The 14,226-nt window shown below is 48.3% G+C and overlaps 1 protein-coding gene and 1 long non-coding RNA gene across 4 annotated transcripts in view; one reads left to right on the forward strand and one right to left on the reverse strand.

The window, feature by feature from the left end:
- Positions 1–10,372: 10,372 nt before the first annotated feature.
- Positions 10,373–11,461, reverse strand: LOC134486207 (uncharacterized). The gene is made up of 2 exons (XR_010065049.1): positions 11,293–11,461; positions 10,373–10,628 (listed from the first exon to the last, which is right to left on the reverse strand). It is a non-coding gene; the product is annotated as an uncharacterized LOC134486207 (long non-coding RNA).
- A 120-nt stretch (positions 11,462–11,581) lies between these two features.
- The window catches only part of Arfgef2 (ADP ribosylation factor guanine nucleotide exchange factor 2), an 86,141-nt gene continuing 83,496 nt past the window's right edge, over positions 11,582–14,226 (forward strand). For 2 of the 3 annotated variants that reach the window (XM_006235640.5, XM_063283411.1), the window contains exon 1: positions 11,582–11,896. In XM_006235640.5, the coding sequence (XP_006235702.1) occupies positions 11,776–11,896 (121 nt within the window). In that variant the 5' untranslated portion in view covers positions 11,582–11,775. 3 annotated transcript variants of the gene reach the window in all.

Here is a 14,226-nt window from a genome sequence, read left to right on the forward strand (position 1 = left end):
GGAACAAGGGAGAGATGGACAAACAGCACGGAGACCACAGGTGTGTGTAGCAGAAAAAGGCAGACTGGAGAAGCACCAGTGACTACTAGCCTGCACTGGGAGACAAGGAATGCTGGGTGAAAAATATCTAGGGCTGAGTCAAGGGAAATCCAGCCACAATTCTCAAGTCCACCGATAGCAAAGAGGCATTGTCTATGCACAGTGAAGTCCCAGCCCAGGAGAGAAGAGGGGAAGTTCAAATAAAACTTGCTGGTGGCCCAATGAGATTGCTTCAGCAGGTAGAGGTGCCTGATGACCCAGGTCATCAGGGATGACTAGGACCATCATGATAGACCAAGTGCCAAGTGTCTGATCTCCATACCCACACGCCAGGGAACACACGCATGCACCAGCCCAGAAAAGATTTGTCGTTTTTCGAAAGTTGCCGCTGGAGTTTTGGTCACTGGCACAAGACAAAGCCAACTAGAGCAGTCAATATTCCAGAAGACGGCACTGATTGAGCTCAGTGGAGAGAAAGAAAAAGTAGGAGGGAAACATGTTGGAGGGAGTTAGGGGTGGATATAATTAGATACATTATATAAGTGCCGGCTAGTTTTATGTCAGCTTGACACAAGCTATAATCATCTTAGGAAGGAACTGCAATTGAGAAAATGCTTGTTGAGCAAGCAGGGAAGAGCAAGGCAGTAAGCAGCATGCATCCATGGCCTCTGGATCAGCTTCTGCCTCCAGGTTCCTGCACTGCTTGAGTGCCTGTCCTGATTTTCTTCGATGATGAACAGTAATGTGAAAGTGTAACAGAAATAAACCCTTTCCTCCCCAGCGTGCTTTGGTCATGATGACTCATCACAGCAGTAGTAATCCTGACGAAGACAGCATACCCGTGTGAAATTGCCAAGAGTAAATTCTCAAATATTCCTTTTTTAAAAATGCTGCTGGAGCTGGACAGATTGTGTACTGCTATCCCAGAGGACCCAAGTTCGGTTCCCAGCACCCACACTGGGCGGCTCATAGCTGAGTGTAACTCTAGCTCCAGAGGATCTGGCGCCCTCTTCTGGACTCCGTGGTGCTTACACTCACACCCTCACAGAGACACATGATCAAAAATTAGAACTTTTAAAGAACTGCTGCTGGAGCTCGAACCTCAGACAGAAGAGTTTAGGATACCTACAGACACCCAGTCCGCAAACTGAATCCTCTGGCAACAACCTGGCAGAGAGTCCAAAGAGAGGGATTCTCATTCCAGGTGACTGAGCAGAAAACGGGAGTTTCTGTTACTTGGGAAGAAGGGAGCAGACACTGAGGCTAAATCGTTCTTGCAGTAATGGTGTGATACCTGGGCTGGGGCAAGTTTAGAAACTGATGGCTCCATGGTTGGGTTTGGTTTTGTAGGTTTTGGTTTTGTTGTTGTTGTTGGGGGTTGTTTGTTTGGTTTTATCATTTTTTGATATAATTTAATTGTATGATTGGTGTGAGGGTGTCAGGTCCCTTGGAACTAGAGTTAGAGATAGGTGTGAACTGTCCTATGGGTGCTGGGAATTGAACCCAGGTCCTTTGGAAGAGCACACAATGCCCTTAACCACTGAGCCATCTCTCCAACCCATTTTTGTTTGTTGGTTTGAAACAGGGTCTCTACTATGTAGCCCTGGCTGTCCTGGAACTCACTATATAGACCAGGCTGCCCTTTAACTCACAGAGTTCCACATGCCTCTGCCTCTGGTGTGCTGAGTTCAAAGGCATGCTCTACCAGGTCTGGTGGCTGACTAAATTCAAAGTCTCTTAGACCTTGGGACAGTCACCTGAAGTCCTGACGGTGTGTCCTGGGCAGACATGGAAGTCACACAACCTGGGGGAAGTCAGCAAATACATTATGGAACTATTACTTCCATGAGGGCTCCTGGTCATTCTGCAGTGTGTCTGGACCGGTCACTCACTCCAATGCTACTGTGTGCACACCAAGACAAAGCTGTACTGTGGTTGGAACGTAAGTACTGCTCATCATTGCAAGGGCACATCATCGCCAGCACCCTTACCCACCATGTGTGAGCTCCCACGTGTCAGTCTGCACGGTGAGCCGTTTCGAGGGCTGTTGTAAAACTCGCTTCTGTTTCCCTCTCCATTTGCTCTCTCCCACCCTTGCTTTGGTATATGCCAACAGCTTCATGTACAGAGGGTTGACTAAAACCTTCCATCACTAAGGCCATGGCAGGGGCCTCTGGGAAGTCACCTTCCCAAGAGAACTTCCCACAATGCCACAAACTTATGACCCATAGGAACTGAGGGGTGATAAATGCTTTCTCTCTCTCTCTCTCTCTCTCTCTCTCTCTCTCTCTCTCTCTCTCGTTCTCTTTTTTTATTTGATTTTTTTTTTTTTGGAGTCAGTGTCTTGCTATATAGCTCAGGCCAACCTCTAACTAGCAGCAGTCCTCCTGCCTCAGCCCCCCAGAATGCTAGAATCATAGGTGGGAGCTACCACGTCTGCTTCTCTTCTCTCCTCTTCTCTTCTCTTCTCTTCTATTTCATTCTATTTATTTAGAGTCAGGGTCTCTGGCTGTTCTGAAACTCCCTATGTAGATCAGGCTAACTTCAAACTCACAGCGATCCCTCTGCCTCTGCCTCCTGAGTGCTGGGATTAAAGACATGTGCCACCATGCTCAGTTCTTATTGTTATTATTATTGTTGTTAATTTTTTAATCTCACCAAGTTGCCCACCCTAGCCTTGAACTCACTCTCCTCCTGGTTGGATTCTCGGTAGCTGGCGTCACAGAGGTGTACCATCACCCCACGCTGATGTATAATTTTAAACCATTTAGGTCTTCAGATCATTTGTTTTATAGCAACAGATAACGTACAGCAGCAGATAGACACCATCCTTTCAAACTAAGTGCATTGTGAGTAAGAAAGCGAACAGGATGCCATGGAAACAGAGAGGGAGGTGCTTCAGACAGGGCATTGGAGAGACCCCCTTTTGTGACATTGAGCTAAATAAAACTGCATGGTGGGAAGAGGCCAGTGGCATACTTACTATCCTAGTGGGTAGTACACATGTCATTTTGTAACCAAAGGCCTCCAGGAACTATTCTGAAAAGGAGCTCATAGATAATGGCATCTTCCTTCACTAAATAAATGTCAATAAATGAGAATGACCTTAGAGAGATGAGCCAAAAGAAAGCAGTGTATAATTTACTAATTTAATTCCATGGATAAACAGGCACAATTACACCTGCTACGGCTGCAGCTGCAGCCCGGTCAGCCTTGTGTGGGATCTGTGTTGAGGTCCAGCTGGGGTTCTGAGTCCTCAGCTTCTTCCCTCTCAGGGTGTCCAGACACCATGCCCCTGCACACTGGTGTGGAAGCATGAACTGGAGTCCTGAACGGGTGGAGTTCTGGTTCTGCAGGATCCAGGTCCTGTTGCCGTAAATCTCCAACCTCAATAAGCCCATATAAATGACGCACAAGTCCGTTATAGTAAGCTGCATGCCTAGATTGGGCAGATCTACCACCACACTACTCCCTTCCCCAGCAATGAGTTCTCTTGCTACTTGCGACTTCTCCAGGCCACGTGGTTTTGTTCCTTCTTCCTTCCACTCCTGTTCCACTGCACAGTCTCCTCATCTCTAAATCTTCCAGCTCCAACACCTTCTCCACTGTCCAATCATAGGCTCTAGCCTTTATTTGACCAGTTAAAAAGGGGAGAAGGTTCATGTGAAATCTGAGTACCTTAGGGGCAGCCCCTCTCGAGGAAGCAGAATTAGCATCAAAATATAAGTAGCACCAGGGCAATTCACCACCGGGTATGTCTGGGAGTGAGTGACAGGGGCGAGAGGGTGGTGGGGAGAAGGCCTTTTCTGAGGAGCCTCCTGTTACAGCTCTTTTAGGCAAAGGCCTCCTTATCCAATAATCTTCAATGAAAAAGCTCTCAGAGACAATCTTAGCTTGTCTATGTTTCTTTTTTTCTTTTTTTTAATTCATTTATTATATATAAGTACACTGTAGCTGTCTTCAGACACACCAGAAGAGGGCATCAGATCTCTTTACAGATGGCTGTGAGCCACCATGTGGTTGCTGGGAATTGAACTCAGGACCTCTGGAAGAGCAGTAGGGTGATCTTAACCGCTGAGCCATCTCTCCAGCCCTTGTCTATGTTTCTTTATTGTACATGTACACTTTACTTGGGGTGAACTAAGGGTTATATAGCTTTAGGGAAAGGGGGTAGGAATATCCAGGGAGGGCAAAGGTCATTGGCTGAATGTTAGGGTACTAAGATACCTCATTTGCATGTGGAGGCATCCCAGGAATCTCAGGTGCTTGCTGAAAGGGTTTCTTATGGGAGGGGGAAGGGAGTTGGTTCTGTAATTTCACCAAGCTACGTGACATTCCACAGGTGGAGAGCATAGAGGGCCTCCCAGACAAGGTCAGAGAAGGAGAAACCCAGCTGGTAAAGCAATCTCTACAAAGTGAAGCCTTGCTGAAGGAAGCAGGTTAGTGGGGGCTGGCCTTGAGGTTTTGTAGACTGGCCTCCCATCCTGATTGCTCTCTGCTTGTGGACTACCGATGTGGTGTGTCCTCCATTTTGTGTGAGCTCAGAAGGCTATCTTGACAGTGGTAAATTCTGACCTTATTTAGCAGGGTCCAACGGTCCTGCAGCAGTTACTAGCAGGAACCACGAGGCCCAGGGTTTAGGTAATGCTATGATAAAGTCTTTGAAAAGAAGCAACTTAAGGGGGAGTTTGTCTCACCTCACAGTGTGGGAAGGACTACAGTGATGGGGAAGCACTAGCATTTGACATCTGGTCACACCACATCGGTAGTCCACAAGCAGAGAGCAATCAGGATGGGAGGCCAGTCTACAAAACCTCAAGGCCAGCCCCCACTAACCTGCTTCCTTCAGCAAGGCTTCACTTTGTAGAGATTGCTCAACGTTCTGAAAGAAACAGAGGCATGATGGTTGATAATGGTATGTTCCAGCGCCAACAGGTGGTAAGCATTATTTGGTGAGATTCCAGACAAAATGCATTGTTTCCTTGACTTACGACAGCGGTATTTCTGGAAAACTTCGTTATGGTAAAACTGTGCAGCTGGGAGTAGTTGAACACACCTGGAATCCCAGCACTTGGGAAGTGGAAGCAGGAGAATAAAGTGTTTAAAGATACATAGCAAGTTCAAGGCTCTGAAAGGAGTGCGGGGGATGGACCCACACTATGCTTCTGTGCAATGCAGACTTCATTCCTAAGTCCTGTCCCTATTAATACACTTCTCAGCTCCAGGGTGGCCCAGCCACATGGCCCACATGCAATCATTACTCTATATGGGCTGACACATCTGAGCAGTACTCTTTCAGCATTCCTACATCCAGACTATAACAGTTACAGTATTTCCCTGTAATAGAAACTTTTATCCACTTGATATAATTGTCCTCCTGGAGGCTTACTGCTGAATAAACTTACCCTTTCTGGTTCTTTCTGAACTGTGGCTGGCTGGTTCATCTCAGCTGTTCTGGTCAAAACTCCTCTCCAAGCTGACTGATTCAATCTGGCTTCTCTCCGCTTCTCACTGAATTGCTCTGCTTGGCCTCATACTAACTCTGGCAGTTTGTCCTAATCTCCTGACTCCTTCTTATTCTCTGACTTCAGCTGCCCTCTGCTGCCCTGCACTGATCTGAATGAACTCACAAATGAACTCAACTCCTGCACTGACTCCCAACAGACTGACCAAACTGACTGAATTCCGAGGGCTGCTCATAAATAGCTTTTCTCCTGAGAATCGGTTGTGTTTTTGTCTCTGACTCATTCTGTCAAATCTTCCTCTGATTCATCACTTTGTCTGCCCCTCAATAAGATGTCATGGTTTAGAATTAAAGGTGTGTACTAAGGGCCTGTCTGCATCCGAGCCTGATCACACAGACCTAGAAGGTCTTTGATGTGATCAGAGAATCCATGTTGGCGAATCAAAATTCTTCCAACACAGTTCCCCAACACGGTTGCACAGTGCTAGCCACCACACAGGCCTGCAGTCCCAGCTACTCAGGAAGCTGAGACAGGGCATCACAGCTCCAGACTTACCTTGCATTCGAAGTTTAATGAGAACCTAACTCAAAATAAAAACAAGGACTGAGGGTAGAGCTCAGTGGTTTATCATTTCCCAGGCATGGACAATCCCTATTGCCCCACCCCCAAACTTCAGAGCACCCTTGGGGGACCTGGCCTTCATAGAGAAACACAAGAGGCACAGGAGCACATAGGCCAAATTCTTTTTTTTTTTTTTTTTTTTTTTGATAGGGTTTCTGTGTATCCCTGGCTGTTCTGGAACTCATTCTGTAGACCAGGCTGGCCTTGAGCCCACTGAGATCCACCTGCCTCTGCTTCCTGAGAGTGTATGTGCCACTTAAAGGCATGTGTCACTACTACCTGACTCATGAGCCTCCCCCCTTTTTTAGATTTGTTTTATGAATATGAGCACACTGTCACTGTCTTCAGACACACCAGAGGAGGGCATCAGATCCCATTACAGATGGGAATTGAACTCAGGACCTCTGGAAGAGCAGTCAGTGCTCTTAACCGCTGAGCCATCTCTCCAGTCACTGACTCATGAACCCTTAAAGGAACAGGAAGGAGTCTAGAAGCAGTCCAGCATCCAAGATGGGGGAATGAGGGCTGAGAGCTTGGAGGGCCAGTGCGAGCTTCTTACCATAGAATATACAGAGTCAGTTCCACAGTACACATGGAGCCGCCTCTAGGTTTTTGTTTTTTGTTTTGTATCTTGGATAATTTGAGCTTTTGGGTGAATATTCACTTATCAGTGAATATATACCGTGTATGTTTTTTGTGATTGGGTTACCTCACTCAGGATGATATTTTCTTTCTTTTTTTTTTTAAATTTTTTCTCCATCTTTATTAACTTGGGTATTTCTTATTCATTTCAATTGTTATTACCTTTCCCGGTTTCCAGGCCAACATCCCCTTAACCCCTCCATCTCCCCTTCTATATGGGTGTTCCCCTCCCCATCCTCCCCCCATTACCACCCTCCCCCCAACAATCCCATTCACTGGGGGTTCAGTCTTGGCAGGACCAAGGGCTTCCCCTTCTACTGGTGCCCTTACTAGGCTATTCATTGCTACCTATGCAGTTGGAGCCCAGGGTCAGTCCATGTCACCTCTAGGTTTTAAGTAGAGGACTGGCATGTTTTTCATAGTGAATGGCAGATCTTACAGTGTGGAAACAGGAGAACGGAGATCAAGGTGTGAGACAGACCAGCTTCCTTTAATGTTGACTCAGGCTGACCCAGGCGGAGGGAACCAAACGTGCCCAGCCCCTTGGCTGACAATGGAAACAGCAGGGTTTGTGTGTTTGTTTTAAGATTTTTACACAAGTGCCTCTACTCTCAAGTATGCCTGCAGGCTAGAAGAGGGTGTCGGATGAATCCCATTACAGATGGTTGTGAGCTGCCTTGTGGTGGCTGGGAATTGAACTCAGGACCTCTGAAAGAGCAGTCAGTGCTTTGACCATTGAACCGTCTCTCCATCCTCGGTAAATGCAGGGTTTTTGTTTGTTTTCCTCGAGGGGAGCAGGATTCAAGTTTGGTAACTGCCCATTTACTGTTCACGTTCTTCTTGGGCTGGGGATGTACAGCAGTCGCCCAGCGTGCATGACAGTGTGGCCTTGATCCCCAGAACCACACAGGCAAGGCACAGTAGTGTACGCCTGTAATCCCAGCATCAGAGAGCGAGAGGCAAGAGAACCAGAAGTTCAAGGCTGATCTGAGCTGTAGGAGACCTTGTCTCAAGGATAAAGAAAAAGAGATGTTCCTGTGTCGGTCCCTGCGCCGAGTACTGAGAGCCGGGCATAGGCCTTCAAGGTTTAAGAAAAACACACGTACTCGGGTCATTTGTGTTCCACGAATGCCAAATCTTTAGCTTTATTCACTGAATATATACCCCAAGTTCACCGGGTGGAAAATTCCAGGAAGCCCAGTGGAAAAACTGGCTTAGGCTCTCAGGAACAAAGAAAGAGGAACAAAAGACAAGAACCGGCTATCACCCAGGTGTATCACCCAGGCCTGTGGCTTCAGGGTCTGGGGCGTTCTTTAGTTAGGAACAAAAGGCTTTCACGTGCTTCAGCAGCAGGGGTCAAACACTGTAGGGGACCCAGGAGGGTTGGACATTCTTGTCCACTAACATCTTAGCCTTGTCCTTGGTGGGCTAAGAGGGCTCGGGAACCGCTACGTTGCTTTGGTAGCTGTCATCTTATAGATCTAGGCCTCATGGCTGAGTCTGGGCCTTACAGTAAGGCTGAAGGACTAGGGGTATTTGAGTTGCTAAGGGTGAGACAGAGGAATCACTTGTTGGCTCTGGTGGACAGTAGGTCAAGTTTACCCTGAGTTATTGTCTTGGATAAAACATCTCCCTACCTACCCACGAATCTGCAAGCAGGCTGAGTGGAGTCTCGCTCAACCATTGAGGTAGTTAATGGAGGCAGATGTGTTTTGAAGATGGAGCTCCCCAGAGTTTTGTTCCATCTCAGGCACCTGTCAGATCCTTCGGTTCTGGTGAGGAGTTTACCACTGTAGCTAAAGTGGCCTTCGAGTGTCTGCAAAAGTCACCAGGCAACTGTTCTCGCACACGTCAGCAGTGCCATTGCGAGGAAGCTATCGGGGAGCTCGTTATGTGTTGGACACTGTGTGAACTCCCAAATTAATGACATTTAGGTCAACTGACACAGGCGATTTTTGCTTTGAGAATTTGTCTGTGTGCTCCCTGGGGACTTAAAGGGCTTCGTAAGGAACAAGGTCTCTCAGTCTGTCATTTCGCTTGGTTTAGTCATGAGGGATCTTACTTTGTAAAGGGCCTGTGACCCTCCCTGGTATTTGTGGGGTTTAAATCTCAGCTTGTGTACAGACAGAACACACCAAACCAACATGATTCCACGTGGAGAAGTTTAATGAGAGAAGAAGAGTAGAAGAGGGGAGAAATAAAGGAGGCTGGCCATGAGCACTTGGAGGGTGGGGGGAGAGGGAAGAGAAGGAACAAAGGGGAAGAGGGCACAAGAGCAGAGCAGAGAAGAGCAAAAAGCAAGAGAGAGCAAGACGGAGAGGAGGTGGGCAAACAGCCCCCTTTATAGTCAGGCACGGCTGGCTATTGCCAGGCAACTGTGGGGCGGAGCATACCTGGCTGTTGCTAGGTAGCTCTGGGGTGGAGCAGAGACAGAATACTAACAAAACTGTTGGAAGCATCCTTTCCACAGACAGGTTAAGGGTATAAAGCTTGTTTTCCTTTTGTGTCCTTGCAGTGGCCCCTAAATGCCTCAGTCGGACTTCCCTCAAGGGTATGAGGTTCAAAATATCACTTGGACAACTGCACTGCACTCTGAGAATGTCACAATTCCTTCCTTCCTTCCTTCCTTCCTTCATTCATTCAATGCATAAGGATTAAAAGATTCCAGTGATTGACTGCTGTGTAACAAGCACCCCCAACCTATCATGACTTAAAATAAGGGTTTGTTGATTCCTTCTGACGGATGGGTTTTCTAAGCAACTCTGCCATTCTCACCAGTGTGTATCATACTGCTGTATCCCCCTGGTGTGCTGGCTGAGAACGGGCTATATGGGCTGGGAGACCTGGATTTTATGTCCTCTTTGTCCCGAGACTCTTCTGAGAAGCACACAGTAGTCCCAGAGAGCAAAGGAAGGTAGGGGACCAGGCCTCCAGAGTCCAGCTACTCTGTCAGTTACGAGGGTGGCCCAGGAGCAGGGGCCTGGAGAAACAGCTTCCTTTTTTCTGACAGGGGCGTTAAAGTCACATTGTAATCAATGGAATTTACAGTCTTGAAGTGTCCCACCTGGCTCTGGACCAGACCTCCCGGGACAGCGCCCAACAAACTGAAAATACGAATACTATTATAAATACGAGCTAGGGAGACACAGGGACAATGGATATTTGAGCAGAGCATTTGCACATGGTGGTATAGGACATCCCCAAGATTTCGACGAGGAACAACTATCTGCTTGTGAGACAAAGCATCAAGGCTGCCCTGTGGGAAAGCAGGGGGTGAGGCATCAGTGCTGTGGAGACATGGTATGGGTGTGCTGTGGAGTGGAAGCAGCCCTGGAGGCAGGCCCTGTCTTCTACTCCTGTAGAGGCCATGCTACTCTGGCTACCTGAGAAACTCTCTTCTCCTGTCTTGCCCTCCTACTGTGAGAACTGGAGGCTGATGAAAACAGACCAGGAAAAGGGGGGCGTCCTTGGCAGCATCGCCACAGATTGGCATTTAGAAAGCAGAGGTTCAGGTGTGGAGACGGACTCCTACAATCTCAGCTGACGAGGGCGGGCGCTAAGTTATTTCTCTGCCAGTGCAATGAACCAATTCAAGACAGATAAGATTATATTAAACTCAGATTCATTGGGAAGCTGCTCTTAGGTGAGTTCAGGGAAGTCACCATGGGAAAAGAGAGAGGTGGGGGAGAGAGAGAAAGAGTGCTTGCAGACACACACACACCCCTCTGGGGAAGGGGAAGGGCAGTCCAACTCCTGGGCTGGAGAGTTCAGGTTGAGGGCAGGGGACAGCAGGTAGGGATTGAAGGATGCCGGGAGAACCTGGAGGCCAGGAACACACATCTCAGTTCCTTGTCCTGGGGTCTGAAACCAAAAGGGCACATTGAGTTCAAAGCCAGCCTGGGATACATATATCAAAACAACAGAAAACCAAAAACAAACAAGCAAGTAAAACGCTACAAGTGCTGTAGGACTAGCATCCCAGCACTTGAGAGGCAGAGACAGAAGAATTACTGCTCACAAACTGATCAGCCAAGAGCTGTCTCTCCTGTGGTAACAGGACTGTCATAAAGTTGGTCCAAGGCTGGTGTAGTTTGCTGACAGGGATGCAAATCTATACAGGATGGACACTGTGAATGTACCTTCTGGCGTCCCCCTTTCTTCCCTCTTCTGTCTTTTCTCCTCCTCTCTCTTACCTTCTGGCTTCATCCTCAGCCCTGGTTCTCACTTCTCTGAGCCTCCTTTCCTTCCCTGATTATTTCTCTGCTCTTCCTGACTATGGCTTCTGACCATCTTTCTATTCTCAATGTCCTGGCTTCTCCTTTCTCTTCACTGTCCTTACTCTCTGTCACCTCCCTCATTCCATTCTCTTCCCTTTGCCCATCTCTCTCCTCTCGCCTATTATTACTCTCACTAATTCTTTTTACGATTTCTTTCTTTCCCCTGTACTCCTTCCCTCTTTCGATTTTCTCAGCGTAACTGTCGCATGCTCTTAGTCACCTCTCTTCCTACCCCCGGTCACCTGCACCTTTCATTCGGGGCTGCCCACTTCTGAAGTCTTTCACTTCCATTTTCTTCTCCTTCACAGTCTTCACTAAGGACCATCACTCTTCCTACCTGGCCCCGCTATACTACTTAGACACGCCCTGACCAGCCCAACTCGTGCAGGCCCCGCCCCAACCACACAGACCACGCCCACCAATGGCATTCGCCCCTCCCACCCGCCCCACTCACAGGGCGCCACCCCCATTCTGGCCCCGCCTCCCTGCCGGCCCCCGCCCTTGGGGTCACAGGGTCGACCGACGCTCAGTAGACGTAGGTACACCACCAGTCACGTGGTCACGTGACGCGTTGCAACATGGCGGCGCTGTGGGGCCGGGGCGTCTCTTCCTGACAGGGCGGCACGCACGGACGCGGCCGGTGCCGGCCGGGACGCCGAGTCCTCAGCCTCGCTCTCCTGCTCGCTCTCACCGCCGGCTCGCGGGGTTGCCGGCCCCCGCAGGCCGGGGCCATGCAGGAAAGCCAGACCAAGAGCATGTTCGTGTCCCGGGCCCTGGAGAAGATCCTAGCTGACAAGGAGGTGAAGCGGCCCCAGCACTCCCAGCTGCGTAGGGCCTGCCAGGTGGCGCTCGGTGAGTGAGCCGCCCCGGCCTGGCCCGCGCCGGCTTCCCCACGCCGGCCGTTACCCTCCCGGCCTGCTGTCCTCCGCTTCTCCCAACCCGAATCCCACCCTCCCGTCCTCTTCCGCTTACTGCCCCGGTGGGAGCTGGTGTTGGGGCGGCCGAGACTGGCCCAAGGTCACCTAGCAAGTTGGTGACAGCTACGGCTGGTTTTCCAGCCTCCCTGTCTAGGGCTCGTGCCACGGCTTCTTGTCCCGTTTCCTGGTTCCTCCCCTCACCATCTCTAAGTCCTCTGAAGCAGTAGTTCTTGCTCTTAAGTTTTTCCTTTATCTTGACTGCTGGATGGGGTTCTCCCACGTGAGCGATCAGAGCAGGTGAGAGAGCTGACCAGTTGGTGTTGAGGAACCCCGGAAGCTTGTTCTGGAAATGTCTCACTGGAGAGCATTCGGGCTCGGAGAGCGCTTCACCTCGAAGGGATGTAGGGTGATCTATATTTCAGGCATTGGACAAGTGTGTAAGACTTTTACTCATTTTAGGGCGGGTCCCTAAAATAAAGGTTCTGCAGAGCAAAGATATTCGTCTGATTTATTCAATGCGGTATCCTGTGCATCTATGACAGTGCTTGGCACACAGTAGTTGCTCAGTAAATATTTGCTGGTTGAATGGATCCATGGATTATTGGAAAGACAGAAGTCTCTAGCTCCTCGCTAGGTTAAAGCTCGCGAGTTGACACCAACTTTAGTCTCCTATCTTTAGTTACTTAGCAAGAGCCTGTGTAGCAGGCACTGAGGAGATGACCATGAAGGAGAAATGGAGTCCTTGTATGCTCTTGTGGGTCTTCTTATATTCTGGTAGAGTAGACAAAACATTACTGATAAGTACTGCTGTCAGAATAGAAGACCAAGAAGTGATACAGAGGACCTGAGGTCTCCTTAGGTTGGATGGTCAGGAAAGTAGTCCCTCCTAAACGTGTGACATTTGAACCCAGTGCTGAAAGGTAAGAAATGTCCACCCTGTGGAGGTTCAAGAGGAAAAAAGTTGTGGGTGGAGAACACCAGACATTTGACCAGAGTTGTCTCCCTGCTAATTCACCATTTTGTGCAATCCATGGGATTTGGTTAAGAGGCCCGTTGTCCTAAAAAGTTGAGTAAACAGAAAGTTTCTGTTAGTCACTCTTCCCCATGGGCACAGGAGAGCATTCACTTGAGAATGGATTTGTGACCTTTGCACTTCCCAGTGAATAAGGTTTAGGCCTTGTGTGGGAAGCATTTTAAGAGTCCCTTAGGGTCAGAAACTGTTGTTGGTAGGGAGGTGCTTGAGGCCTGTGTAATCCAGAAGCAGCTAATCTTGTGAAATTCAGGGTCTGTAGAAGGGATTTACTGAGACCTAAATGTTAAAGCTTTTCTGTTGTGAAAACCAGGGCCAAGGGTTGGGTTTTGTTCTGTCAGGAATGTAGGGTAAGCATTAGAGAAGGAACTGTGAGTTAGGTACGAGCATCAGGTTGAAACCCTTCTAGACTCCATTCTTGTCATAATACCTTAAGTTTTGATTTCTTGTTCAGAAATTTTATCATATTGCTGGGATCTACTTATGAAATTGTCCTGTGGGTCATGCTGGGCCGTAACACTGATACATTATTAGATTTTTTTAAAATTTGGATTACATTTTTGTATAAAAATTCAGATTTCTTTTCAATTTAGGCCATAGAAATGCACATTTGAATTATATGTTTATACACACGTGTTCTCATGTGTGAACGTGCATACTTACTGCATACACACATGTGTGTGAGAACTGGTCTTAACAAGCAGCAACTTCACTCTTGGCTATGTGAAATCGGAGGGATGGCTTGTGATCAGTGATCAGAGAGTTCATACCCAGGGAGCTATCATTTAAGATAGTAGCTAGTGCTTAGTTAAAAGACTTGCTTTTACTTCTGAACAGTAAAAACACTGCAGAGTACCTGTGCCCCCTTACCCTGTATCTCAGTAACCTCATTTAAGAAGAGGAATGTGGGGCTGGGGAGGTAGCTCAGTGGATAAGGTGCTCACAGCGGAAGTGTGAGGACCAGGGTTTGGTTCCCAAAACCCATTGGTATTTATAAACCAAGTGCATGTTGTGGCTGCCTATGTTGTAGGTACTTGGGGGGCAGAGAGGGGTTCTTGGGGCAAGCTGTCTAAGTGAATTGGTAAGCTCCAGTTCAGGGGAAGACACTGCCTCGGATAGTGGAGAGCAATCAAGAAAGATTCCCATCATCAACTTTGGGCCTCCATGCACATGTGTATTCACATATAAACACATGAGTATACCCCCACATGTAACCGTGCATGTATGTATACCAC

This window comes from Rattus norvegicus, chromosome 3 (assembly GCF_036323735.1).
Source record: "Rattus norvegicus strain BN/NHsdMcwi chromosome 3, GRCr8, whole genome shotgun sequence".
Lineage (NCBI taxonomy): Eukaryota > Metazoa > Chordata > Mammalia > Rodentia > Muridae > Rattus > Rattus norvegicus.